The sequence below is a fragment of the Protopterus annectens genome, chromosome 4.part0, assembly GCF_019279795.1.
Source record: "Protopterus annectens isolate FY-2018-M chromosome 4.part0, PAN1.0, whole genome shotgun sequence".
Classification (NCBI taxonomy): Eukaryota; Metazoa; Chordata; order Ceratodontiformes; family Protopteridae; genus Protopterus; species Protopterus annectens.
In genome coordinates this window covers 193,566,000-193,579,088 of record NC_056733.1, presented here as the reverse complement: position 1 = coordinate 193,579,088, position 13,089 = coordinate 193,566,000, and the positions used below count along the sequence as shown (strand labels likewise).

At 37.4% G+C, this 13,089-nt stretch overlaps 1 protein-coding gene across 1 annotated transcript in view; it reads right to left on the bottom strand.

The window, feature by feature from the left end:
• HGS (hepatocyte growth factor-regulated tyrosine kinase substrate) overlaps nucleotides 1-13,089 on the bottom strand; it is a 2,162,662-nt gene that overhangs the window by 2,093,255 nt on the left and 56,318 nt on the right. Inside the window, exons 2-3 of the mRNA XM_044069724.1 lie at nucleotides 12,523-12,641; nucleotides 2,475-2,550 (exon numbers count right to left, since the gene is read on the bottom strand). Coding sequence (XP_043925659.1) covers nucleotides 2,475-2,550; nucleotides 12,523-12,641 — 195 coding nt within the window. The remainder of the gene's footprint in view (nucleotides 1-2,474; nucleotides 2,551-12,522; nucleotides 12,642-13,089) is intronic.

Below are 13,089 nucleotides of genomic sequence, written 5' to 3'. Positions count from 1 at the left end.
AATTTTTGGGCCTAAACTAAAGAATGGTGAAAAAAGTTTCCTATTGGGTTGAATGAAAACATGCAAGGTCTGGAATTTACATAAAGGACAACAATGGGATTCTATTATTAAATGCTCAACTTCTCTGTCCTTCTCCTTATTTATTGTCCCTGCTATGAGTAAACAATAGAGCATTTAACATATTTTAACTGTTTCTTCTCCACTATAACAGCACCTTACTGTACTGTGTTGGTTTCACTTTCAAAAAAACTTTTATCCCGCCCTGAAAAAGTCTCCTATTCATTGATGTCATCAAGGCCATTGAATACATGTAGTTTTCTGGCCAATTCCCTCCCCACGCTGACATCACCATGACCATCCTAAAAGACCACCCATGCTGTGATGTCACAGTTCCTTGGTCCTTACCCTAGCCACACAGAAAGTCAAGGCTAGAACAAGGAAACAGTACACAAGTCAAGCCTCTTGCTGTGAGCTGTCAATCTCAGCAGTTAACAAATCAAATTCCCCTTAGCACTTTGACGGCTAGGGAAGTTAGGTGTGAAGGAGAATGAGAGATGAGCCAAAGTAGTACAATTCAGGCTTCACAAAAAATGCAGTTCAGCCATTTTAAGCAGCAGTAAAAAACACTTTGAAAGTCTGTTCTGTGGCATTTGCACTGTTTGTGTTTTAAGTAGACATTGAATGGCATGAAATGCTACTTAAAACTGACTGAAAGATGGCAGTGTATGCATGCAAAATCAATGCAGTGCCACAAGCTTTAGGACGAAAGAGGCCTGCGTGATGTAACGTTTTACAAAGAAGCACTGCATTGTGGTATACCTAGATGCAGACTAAACAATCAGATTTACTTCAAGATGCCAGACCTCATGTGGTCAAACTCAAATTACGTATAAAAATATTTAAAAACCTGTATATAGCCCCAGTGTGTTCTTAAAATGTAGGAAACGTCAAACCATGATGAAATAAACATGTTTTTTTTAGTCTGTGAGCATGGATCTCCTTTAAGAAAAATAGCAAAGGAACCATGGTATTAGTAGCAAAGAACTACAGAGGGAAAGGTAACAGTGTGGGATGAGGCCAAGCAGAAGTTTCAGTCTGCAGGTTAGAGACTGCATTCCTACCAAGGATTGTTGTCAGAGTACAAGCTAAGAGAAAAAGACAGGGGACTGTCAAGTGAAAAACTAGTTCTGGTAGAATTTTTATTCAAATCTCGAATAGAAGCTTCTGTCAAAAATAGGATAATTAGCAGGGCATACACGGCTGCGGTAGCATTGTCGCCTCACAGTAAGACACTGTCCGGTTTGATTCTCAGTTAAAGCGTCTTCTACGTGGAGACATGCGTGAATGGGCGTACCTTCATTGAAGGTTGTGCATCAGGGCTGATAACTCGGCACGTAAAATTCTACTGCTAATCATTAGCAGACCAGAGTTCCGCTGTGGCGACCCCTAACAGTGAAAAAGCTGAAAGACACAACACAATACTACATGATAAGTATAAGACTTAAATCAAGAGGAAGTTTAAGATTGGGAAAAGGGAACAGAAAGGCAATTTACATAGGAACAATGGAAGTACATTTGCATGGTTCCCAAGTATACAACAACATCCAGAAGGTTCAGGATTTTTCCTTATAAGTGTTAGCATAAATGTTTTTATACCTCAAGCAGAGCTCAGAGAATTTTTTCTTCAGATAAATAACAAATGTTGGAGGCATGATGGAAGACAGAGAGAGAGAGATAACTGGAAACATTTTTGGGAGCCTAAATTCCCTACAGAATACACTTAGAAATACTGGGGAAGAGGGAATGGCTGTAACTTAGGAAGTAATTATTTTGATTTGGGACACAACACCTGAATTGCTTTACTAAGTTTAATGCTGTTGGCTGTCAAAAGGTCAATTACTTCTTCTTTCTTCTTCTTTGTCTTTTCGGCTTTTCCCGGTTAGGGGGCGCCACAACGGTACTCCGGTCTACAGAATGAAAATTAAAATCTAAACCAGCTGTAATTTAAGTAGTGAGTACTGTAAATTAAATAAAAGATCTAGAGGTGGGATAATTAGAAAAGGAAATTAGTTATATAAAAATAATTTGTAAGAAAATCACATGCAGAATGATATTCAATAAGTATGACAGTTAAGACAAGTTGGGAAATGAGCAGTTTATATAATGTTGCAGTGAACTGTAACCTGCTATGATCCTATGAACTGTTAAAAGAGTGAATAACTGTTAAAAAGAAAGAAAACTTATAAAGCATGAATATAACAAGTGTTAATATTGTTTTACTTTACTAATATATTTATGGGTATATGTCTTGCATTACAATTTAATAAAAGGTGTTTAAAAACCTAATATGCGACTGAATTCTAATTTGTTTAAAGTAATATGCACACAGTAACCATATTTCAGCAGTAAAGGACATTTTACAACCAACTAAAATAAATGTTTAAAAAAATAGAATTCTGTTTTGCAAAACTTACCTCCAAAGCATATAATGCTACATGTGGGTTTTTATCATTCACTTTCTTTTTGATGGCACTCACAGCATATTTAGCTCTGCAGAGTTGGGAAAAAAAAAAAAAAAAAAAAAAGACATGTAATAATGATGCAGCAGCCAAATTGTGGTTCATATGGCCCTGAGCTCAAACACAAACAAAAGGAGGGCACAAGGGCAACACAAATGTATTAAAACACATTGCCTACAGAAATCATGTAAACAGCTGTTTGCATGAAGCATAAAACAAGCATCAGGAAATCAAACTTTAAACAAGCCGGCTTACCTATATTAACTTGTACTTTCAGTAAAGGAAGAGTCATTAACATTTCTTTCGGCTTTTCCCGGTTAGGGGTCGCCACAGCGGAACACCTGTCCGCTCATGATTGGCAGCGGAGTTTTACAGTGTCAAGTTGCCAGCCGGGTGCCCAACCTTCCACAGAAGGCACACGCTCATGCCTAGGGCCAATTGAGTGTGTCCAATCTACCTACAGCATTGTCTTTGGGATGTGGGAGGAAACCGGAGCACCCGGAGGAAACTCACGCGACCACAGAGAGGACATGCAGACTCCGTACAGTAGGCACCCCAGCCGAGGATCGAACTGGAGAACCTCTTGCGGTTATATTGTACTACACACCTCCAGCCATGAATGAAGAAAACTGAATGGATGCCAGGAAACCTCAGAGAAATATCAAAATTCATCATGAGCCACAAACCGTGCATCTGTGAAAGTAATTTATGGTCATTTCTTTTACAGTGTGTTAGAGAACCATCCAAATCATCATACCGACATTTATGCCATTAAAAATCAGTGGATACCCACATTAGTCGCAACACTTTATGAACAACTTTTTCTTCCTAAAGAAATTTGTCGTTCACCCTGACGTTTTAAATTGGCTCAAAATGCCATTTATTATTTAAGCAGACCAACAACCAGTTCTAGTTTTGAACCCCTGCATCTAAATAATTACGGAACCAGACTTGGCTTTACGGTCAGGACTCAAATGATTGCAAGCAGCCTAGACATGTGGCAATGTCAACAAGATGAAATAGCCTGTACAGCCAAAGCTGCAACAATCTGGCTTCTCTCAAAGATGCAGAACTGAAATACCTTAAAGGTAGGGGTGGAGATCTGCATAAAACAACTACAATGAAATGCCATATAGCAATGCTGTAAGTACACAGCAATCTAAGTTACAATCACAGTCCAAGTGGAAGCACAAGATACTGCCAATACTAAAGGAAGTCTACTTCAAAGAAGGCTGTACAATGATCAATAGCTTAAGTTCAGATCCCCCAGTGTAAAAGAGAGACTTTGAAATAAAAGCTAGTTATTCTGCCAGCTTGAGTAAAGTTCACTTACTGGTTACTAAGTAGACTGCCTGGATATCAAAGAAATTTAACGAACTTGAAAGAAAATCAGTTAGAAAAAGTGAAGAAAAAACACTGACTGGGAATAATTCAGCAGCTGTTCAGCAAATAGTAGTTCAAGCTCCAACTATGGTGCAAGACATTACCTCCAGTAATTTAGAGGAAAAATAAATTGCATGTACTCCGAGCTGATTACAATAAATGAAACATCAAAGGAGTATATCAACTCAAATAAAAGCTGGAAAAAAGAAGCTTTAACTACCTACTGAGATGATCTGATAAAACTGAAGAAAAAATATTATCAGAGATTGAAATGAAGAAAAGGCTGGCTGAGTGGGAGACTTCTCATACAGGGAAAACCTGAGACTTTCTAATGCACCAGAGAAACTGGGAGGAAGACAGCATTTTTATGAAAGCAAAAATAAGCAACTGAACAGGTATTCCACAGCAAGATTTGTTAACTGAAAGGGCAAAACCCATGTATAGTCCAAACCTGCTCATGAGAAAGTAGCCAACACCTGTATTAATAACGTAATTATACCAGCAGAAAAGTAATCCTATCAAAACAGAAGGGAAACGTATTAAAAACTGGGGATGGAGTGTTTGTGGAAAATGATTTTTCACTGTACATCAGGCAGAAAAGAAGCAAATTTATCCAAGAAATCATGGAATATGAAGAAGCAGGTGTGTTAAGAGTCTAGCTGCTTTATCCACTTGCCTTCAGACCATTTTCCAAGAGATTCAAATACATTTTTGATGAACAGAATACACAGGAAATACAAAAGTTTAACAAAAAAAGTGAGCCATCAAACAGAAGGTGACTATGCTTCTCATTTTTCAGACAATAAAGCTCATAGAAATACTTTGCCAATGAAACCTTTTTCAATGTCCCAAAGGGAAATGCTTGAGAGACAAAAAAGCACAGGAGTCTACTAGAAGAACCTGAAGTACCATGGACTTTAACCAGAGTCTGGTGTTAGGAGACTGACATGAACAGGAAAAAGACCAGCAACATTGAAAGTAGAGAATAAATCTGGCATTATAAAGCCTTGATCAAATTTGTAAAATATGGCTTTGCAAGAAAAAGTAGACCAGACTTCTGTTGACTTTGTTAAACTTGTGGGTGGACTACAAAACACATGAACCACTTTATGCCATTAATGTTTAGTAGGACACAAAGTAAAAAAAAAAAGTAAGTAAAACTATTTTGCTCTTTATCTGTATAAAACAATTAATGTTACATAGTAAAGCAGGTTTTGTGTATTATGTAGTCAGGGGTATTTTACATGTGGAGGTGAGGGTGAGCCTTTTCAGTACATTAATATTGTTAAAAATATATGTTTTATAATGTAAAAAAAAGAAAAGCTAGACAAAAGCAAGTTTAAGTTAACACACTGTAATCTTTGGCTGCTGGGGTGTAAAAGAGCAGTGATGTATGTAGAGTTGAGATGTTTTCTCATTTCTGTTAAGGTGACTGTCTGGATTAAGTGCCCTTGGCATGTCTGAAAGCAAGTTATTTTCTGTGCTATTTTTTTGCATATACGAGGTTAGCTATTTTTTCCACTTTAGCAAATGTTCGATGGGATTCAAGAGGTTTACAGCTGAAGGTAGTTGTACATTCTGTTCCAAGTGAAACTGACAAAGACTCCTTTGCGTATCTGCAGAGTTGTTAGCATTTTCTTCCGTCACTGCTGACTGTTTTCGTGGAGACAAGCCCTCTGCAGGTGCAAGCAATTAATGTGGAGAATTCTGAACATGGCTTGTGGAGGGAAATGCAAAACTTAAAAGGTACAAGGACAAGCAGTTCAGTGAAAAGTAAAGTAAAGTCCTAAATTATCAGAAGTGAGTAAGGACATCTCATATCTCCAACAGCCTTAATACTTCATTGCATTTAATAAGAGTAAAATTTAGCTTTACTTAAAAGACAGGCAGTGCACTTTTTCTTAAGACTTAGAGTTTGTTTCCTGAAAGCATACAACCTGCTTTTTACATCTGGGAAGGGAAAAGTGATGAGAAGAGACAGCAATCTGTGTAAGGGGAAACACAGACTTTAGCATGGGTAACCTTTCATTTTAGGTTAGATAAAGCTTGTTGGTGCAGTTGGGATTTGCAGCATTTGTTCCTATCTGGAGGGTTGAACTTCATTTTTTTAATATGTTCATAGTTTTGCATGTTTCTTCTACATTAATCGGTTCTGGAGGCATTCTGAAAATGTATATTTATTTATTTTTTTATTGAAAACCCTCAAAGTAATTAAAAACATTGCATAGGTTCAAAACTACTGTTTAAAGATCAATCTGCCAAATATTCGTGTACATGTAAATACAAAAGTTGGAAATATACATTTGAAAAAGCCGTTACATGTAACAGATGGAAACAATAACTTCTTAACATAACTGCTATGCTAACCATATCATCATGGAACGTAAACGGCCTTACAGCTATAGGCAGTATACACAAAAAGATAAGAGTACTGAATTACATTAAGAAATGCAAAGTGCCAACAGAAATGCTACAGGAGACACATTTAAAAAGAAAGGAGCATGTGAATTTGAGAAAGAGAGGATTGGACAACAGATATTCAGCAGAATATCAGGAACAAAGAAAAAGGGGAGTAATTATACTAACTGCTAGAGGAGCTCCAAAAGTGATAGAACAGAGAAAAAGATACAGTACCAGAAATCTACTATTATTAAGGGGCTACTGGCGAGGGAGGAGAGTTATAATAGCATGCATTTACATTGCAACAAAAGCTGCTATTATGGAGCTGAAGAAAATTTTGGGAGAAATAATCAGCTTTCAGCAGGAAATATCACTTATAGGTGGGGACTAGAACTTTATTTGCAATACTTAAGATGAATGTGGGGCACCAAAAAAGGAATACAACAAAAGAGGGAAGATTTCTGAAGATATTTTTGAAAATATTTGGTATGGAAAGTATGAATAACTTAGTAGGAACTCCAAAAGTGTGCATGTTATTCCCCACGGTACAGTAACTAGATCAGACTACACAGTAATTATATTTCACAAATATGTGCATCCAGTAACTATTTTAGATCATGCACCAATAAAACCAAGATAAAAAATGCAGGGAAGTGCAGTAAAAATAAGACCCTGCACTTTCTCACCTACCTGTTAAAAAGGGAGAAATGTAATGAATGGGTAGTGGAAACTATTAAAGAATTAAAAGGGAAAATAGACATTTCTTCAGATGTTATAGCTACACAGAATGTGATAAAATGAAACTAGGGTAGAAATAGAAGGAAGAGTGATATGGCTAAAGGAGTAGTAAAAATTATTTTAAGGGGCCAACAAAGGTTGAAGTATTGCATAATAAGGGGAATATCTAACAAGAAGATAAACAACTGCCGAGTGTTAAACAGAAAATAAGAGAGGATCTGGATAATCTGGACTGGTTATCAATGATGTTAAACAACTTTTTTTTTTTTGATGACCCCAGAGCACAAAAACGTTTTGCACAACAACACTAACAAAAAAGTAACCAGAGAACCTGTAGAGGTAGTGGAGATACTTCAAAAATTATATGAACATTTTATTTGTATAAAGCAAAGTTATACGGAAATCACGAAACAGCACAAATTAAATATTTATGGATGCCTTGGAGTATGCCAATGTTAGAGATAGATGAGGCTCAATTAACAGTTAAGATAGGAGGAGATGGCATTAAAAACAATGTAAACATCTGTTTAAGTCTCCAGGAACAGATGGTATTCCTGCTTGAGTTTGGAAGTTAGGAGGAAAGAAAGTGTATTTTGAAAGGAGAGGAAGCACAGACATCTTGGAAGAAAGCTGTGGTACTTATAATACCAGAAGATGGAACGACCCATCAGACCTAGCTTCCTACAGACCCACTTCAATTTTAAACCATGATCATAAAGTGTTTATGGCTATAACTAGCTAAAAGAATGGCAAAGGTGTTGCCAAAAATTAATAGATATTGATCAGTGTGGTCTTGTGGAGGTGAAGCAAACATTCAAAAAAATCAATAGAACAAGGACATAGAGGGAAGTAGAATGTAAGAAAGCACCACTGTTGTTGGTGTGCCTTGATGCAGAGAAAGCATTAAACAGAATAAGCTAGAATTTTAGGAGTAGGACAATGGAAGCATTTGCATTCCCTGATACAAAAATAAGGTTAATTAGGACATATGAAGGATTAAAGTGGGAGAGCTCCTCCTTGCAAATGATATTTTGTACCTAATAAATCAGAAAAGGACATCTCAAATGTTTGTTGTAGAACATTCCGAGACAGTTTCATGTCTTTTTGAGATATAAAATTAATGAAGATAAAACAAAGGCCACGGCTATAAATTATATACCCAGATATAAACTGGTTCAGAATGGTGAAACAAGATAATATTTAGGAGTACAGATTAAAAAGGCTTCTGTTACGGCAGCTATGGAAATGTGAGAAGAGACTAAATGAAAGATAATACAAAAACCGAGAAACTGGTAGCTCTGTTTTATGGATATGGATAGTAAGATACAAGCAGTGAAAAGTTTTAGTCCCTTTAGTTTTATGATCAGGTCAGGCATTTTTTTAAATCAACCAATGGAGACGTGGACAATAATTAGAGAGTTGAAGAAATTTTTCAGGGAGGAGAAGAGGGCAATGGTTAAGTGGGATAAGTTAATCTTTCACATCAGGTAATCCTAAAACACCTTGTTCATTGGAAAGGGTATTTCAGAGCTACACAAATTAAAGGCTTGTACATATAACAGAAGCAAAAACTTATAATTCATAGTAAAAAATGGATGATGATGAAGCGGGGGGGGGGGGGGTTCAAGTACTAGGGAGAGTGAATGAGATTTTGGATGCACATCTTAAGAAGAATAGCAGCCATATAGAAAACTATATTCATAAAGGAGCAGAAAGTATTCTAACAAGTAAGCCAACACAAGAATGGAGAAAGGAGATTTTGTCTAAACTGCAGGTAAAGGTACATAAAACAGGCAAGACAGGGCTGGAATTTACTGAAGAAAACTACCAAATGACCCAAGGTGTTGGGCGCAAACAACTAGAAAGGGAAATGTAACAGAATGGAATGAGGCCAAGACATCTGGACTGCAGGCTAGAGTTGGCCTTCCTTACCAAAGACTCAAGAGTAAATGCAGACAGAAAGGTGTAGGGGAATCTTAAGTGTAAGAGCTGCGCTGGTAGAGTTTTTAAATGAATCTAGAACAGAAATTTAAGTAAAAAAGGATAATTAGTAAGGCATATAAAACACTGCACTGTAAGAATCTATTTGAGGAGGTTAGAAAAGATTAGGAAGCAAGATTGGATAAGAAATTTACAAGAGAACAATGGGAGGGCATATGTATGGCTCCCAAGAGTGCAACAAAGTCTAGAAGGTTCAGGGTTTTTGGTTAGAAGTGTTTGCAGAAGTATTATGATACTGCAAGTAGGCTCCAAATATTTTTCCCTGGTATATGGCAAATATAGGAGGTGTGATGAGAAGAAAAATATAACTGGGAACATATATTTCAGGAGTACAAGAAATTGGAAGATTTTGAAAAAATTCTTAGAGAGTCAGAAATAAGAAAGAGTCAGAAACATTGGATGAGCAAATGGGTGCAACTGAGGAAATTATTCTTTTGAGGAGGGACACAGGGTCTGAATTGCCTAAAAATATTAAAGCTTTGTTAAGCTCAATTTGGGTGGCTGCCAAAAAAAAAAAAACAATTAGAAAATGGAAATCGAAGTCTAAACAAGCTGTACTTGAAGTACTGACTACTATAACTGATATCAAAGAACTGAAAGTGGGATCTTTAGAAAAGGGAAGGAGCAAATTACACAGAAATAAATGGAAACTGTTAGAACAATACATGCAGAATAATGTTCTGGAGGAGTGAACGTTAAGGGAAGGCAAGAACTGAGCAATTTATGTAATGTTGGACTGATAGTTATAAAAAAAGAAAATAGTGGATAATGTATGCAACAGGAAACATGTTGATTTATTTATGTTAATGTACATTTGCCTGTGTCTTAAGTGATAGTATTTTTAACACCTTTATTAAATTAAGGGCAGTCTGTGGGAGGTTACAGCATGAGGATATTTACAAAGCCATGCTTCTGTGGGGGAAGGGAGAGATGGTCATGATTTCTATCTACTCTGCATCAACCAAGCCAACCTCTGAACTTATGGCCCCCACCACACCACGTCCCCCAGAAAAAATGAAAACTAGAGATTTTCTACATATACAATCCCTACACATGACTAAGACCCTACCGCCAGGAAGGAAAAAGGAGCACCAATGATAAATCAATTTGTGGTAATAACGATTACTCAAATACATGGAGATATACTGGCAGTTGCACAATGTGAGCATGTCAGGAAGACTATACTTGCAAATCCCATCATGGAACAAGGCTAGTATGGAGAGGAGCAGGATTATAGTCTGAGATCAAAGGATAAACAGCTCTTGACTCCATCACTGCACTACTGAAGGGAAACTGGTCATATTAACAGCTAGAAGGTAGTGAGCATCAGCTTTTCCATGCCAACATCTGTGCCCTACTGCTCAAACTTATATGTATTCATTGCAATATTGCCACCTTCCATGTCCAGCTAACCACAGGACACATAGAATAAAACTTGTGTCATAGGGAGTGGCATGTTGCAGCTATCAGCTGTGATACGTTTTCCATGGCTAACTTCACTGTATAGTTCAGCAGTGAAGTGCCACCTTCCATGTCCTGAGAACTACATGGAAAAAATCAGCAGCTGTATGCATCATTCAATGCCCTGAAAAGATTGTATAAAAATAGCTGTGGCATGCCATCAACCATGTCCAAGTACTCAGCTGTGACATGATGTTTTCCACATCTAATTACACTGTATACACATCAGCTGCAAACTTTCATCTCCAGGTCTTCACTATAATACATACACTAGCTGTAACATGCCATGCTTAGTGTCCAACTGCTCCTCATCTCTGACATGTTATGTCCTGTTAATTACATGAAAAACATCAGCTGTGACATGTGCCCATCCCAGCTATCTAACAAACCAATAACTCACCTGGTCAGCTGAAGGACTTCAAAGTACTCCAACAAACAGTTAAAAAAAAAAACTGAAGTCCACCATTCAATAAATCAGTTTAATAAACACTGCATAAAACAGAGCTTTCCAGTTAAACTCTTTTTAAATCCCAGCTATCTACACGGTACACAATTGTCAAATGTTATTTGTACTCTGGTGACAGCTACTTGGTATGCATTGGGACACACCATCCTCTATGCAGAGTCCCATGGTACTGAGCAGTTACCAACATGCACATGCTGCATATCAGCTCTGATATGCGACTCAACCCCATCCCACCCAGCATAGTGTTCTAAAGTTACTCCCAAATTCTTTAATTAGCAAAATGGCCACCACCGTTTTCCTCTTAAGAAATGAGCCAAATGATTTTCTAAAATGTCCTGCAGCATGGACCCCTGCAGTCTCTTTGGTGACAGAATAAGGATGGCATTTTAGGCATGACAGATGCCATATGCAGGAAAAGTGTTAACACCTGGAATAGATTAAGGAGACCTTCATAAGATGTAGTTTGTGGGCTGATATCTGGACACTGCAAATAAATATGAACATCTTTAAAACACTTCTCCACCAAAATAAATAAATAAAATAAATTATGTATCAACCTGCACAGACACACAAACAGACATGTATCCCAAACTGGATTTACAAGGGATCCTTAGCAACAAGCTAGGGAAATATCGGCCCACTTTTTGAGGAAGGTAGGACTTCATCACTCCCAACACCAGACATCTTGTTAGAGGCAAAAAATTCCATCAGAACAAACTACAGTAGACAAGCCCATCCTGCTTACACGTTACCACTTTCTTGCACTACTAGTAAAATGCATACTTAATTGTCTATTTACATACTGCAAGGAATATTCAGGCTTTACTGTATTTTACATACTCTAATAAATGGACACTAGTAATAAATGCAACATGATGTTATAGTGGTTATGTTTCTCCCTTACAGCCCGAGTCAAATTCAAACAACCTCTGGTTAGTTTAGATTTATTAGATTCAAGATTTAGATTCAGATTTATCATTGTTATGGGGTACAAGCTGTAAAGGGTCAAAGAGCTGACATTCAGTTATCAGGAAAGTTAACCGATAATACAAACTTACCTGTTGATAAGAAGTAAAATTTCAGCAACAAAGTGAGGTTTGGTGGCTTCTCCATCTCAGTTTGAGAATATACACCCACTACTGAAGTGCTCCCAATTCCAGTTTGGGAAACGGGTTCATAGGTAACTAGGCTTTCAGTCCAGGGGGACCATTGAAGAGCCTAGCTCAGATTCCCAGTTCTCCTAAGTACTGATTGGTTAAGTGACTTGCTCAAGGTCACACAGCAGGCAAATGAGGGTGGAGGAAATCAAACCCTGTACCACAGGAACTACAGCTAACAACTTTAACCTTCTGCACCACCTGACAGACTAAAAGCTCTACTTGTTCCAAGATTTTATCATCCTGGATGACACTCAAACCCACAATCCCTGTCTTATAAGGTCAATGCCTTATCCATTAAGCCACTGGGGCCTGAAACATGCATCTATACTAGCAAACTAGTCACATACATCACCATAAGTGTTATTAAACACACTCAGAAAAGCCACATACTTACTGTGCATCACCCTGGCGGATCAGGTCACAGATCTGAAGGATGGACTCCCAATCGGTTTCAAGCAGAAGCTGGCTTGTTGCTTTATCTAAAGCAAAAAAAAAGTGTAAAATTATACAACTCTGAAAACAGAATGCACAATGCAGTTACTGCTTTCCCACTGCCAGAGTGGTAACACACTTAAAATGCTGTAAGTTCAGAAAAAGCTAAGCAAATTCATAAAAACAGTATAAGGCAAGACTTAAGTTTTGACAATGTTCTGCAACACATATGCATTCAACACACCAAGTGATCTGTGAAGGATTCCTATTTAATGGATATAATGCTGGAATTTCCATTCCCATCTTCGCTGCTCTTTTCTCTTTGACCCCTATGCTTGCATCCAGCTGGTGCTCTGTTGAGACATTATGTGCCACATTACAACAGTATATTTAGTCTCTGCCTAGCCATTCACCTTATCAACTGAGTTACAGCAATCCATCAACAAAAACTGTGCATAAGGAAATATAAACTAAAACAGTAGCAGCTAAACAATTAATAAACAAACAAACAAAAAAAACAGAAAGGGGT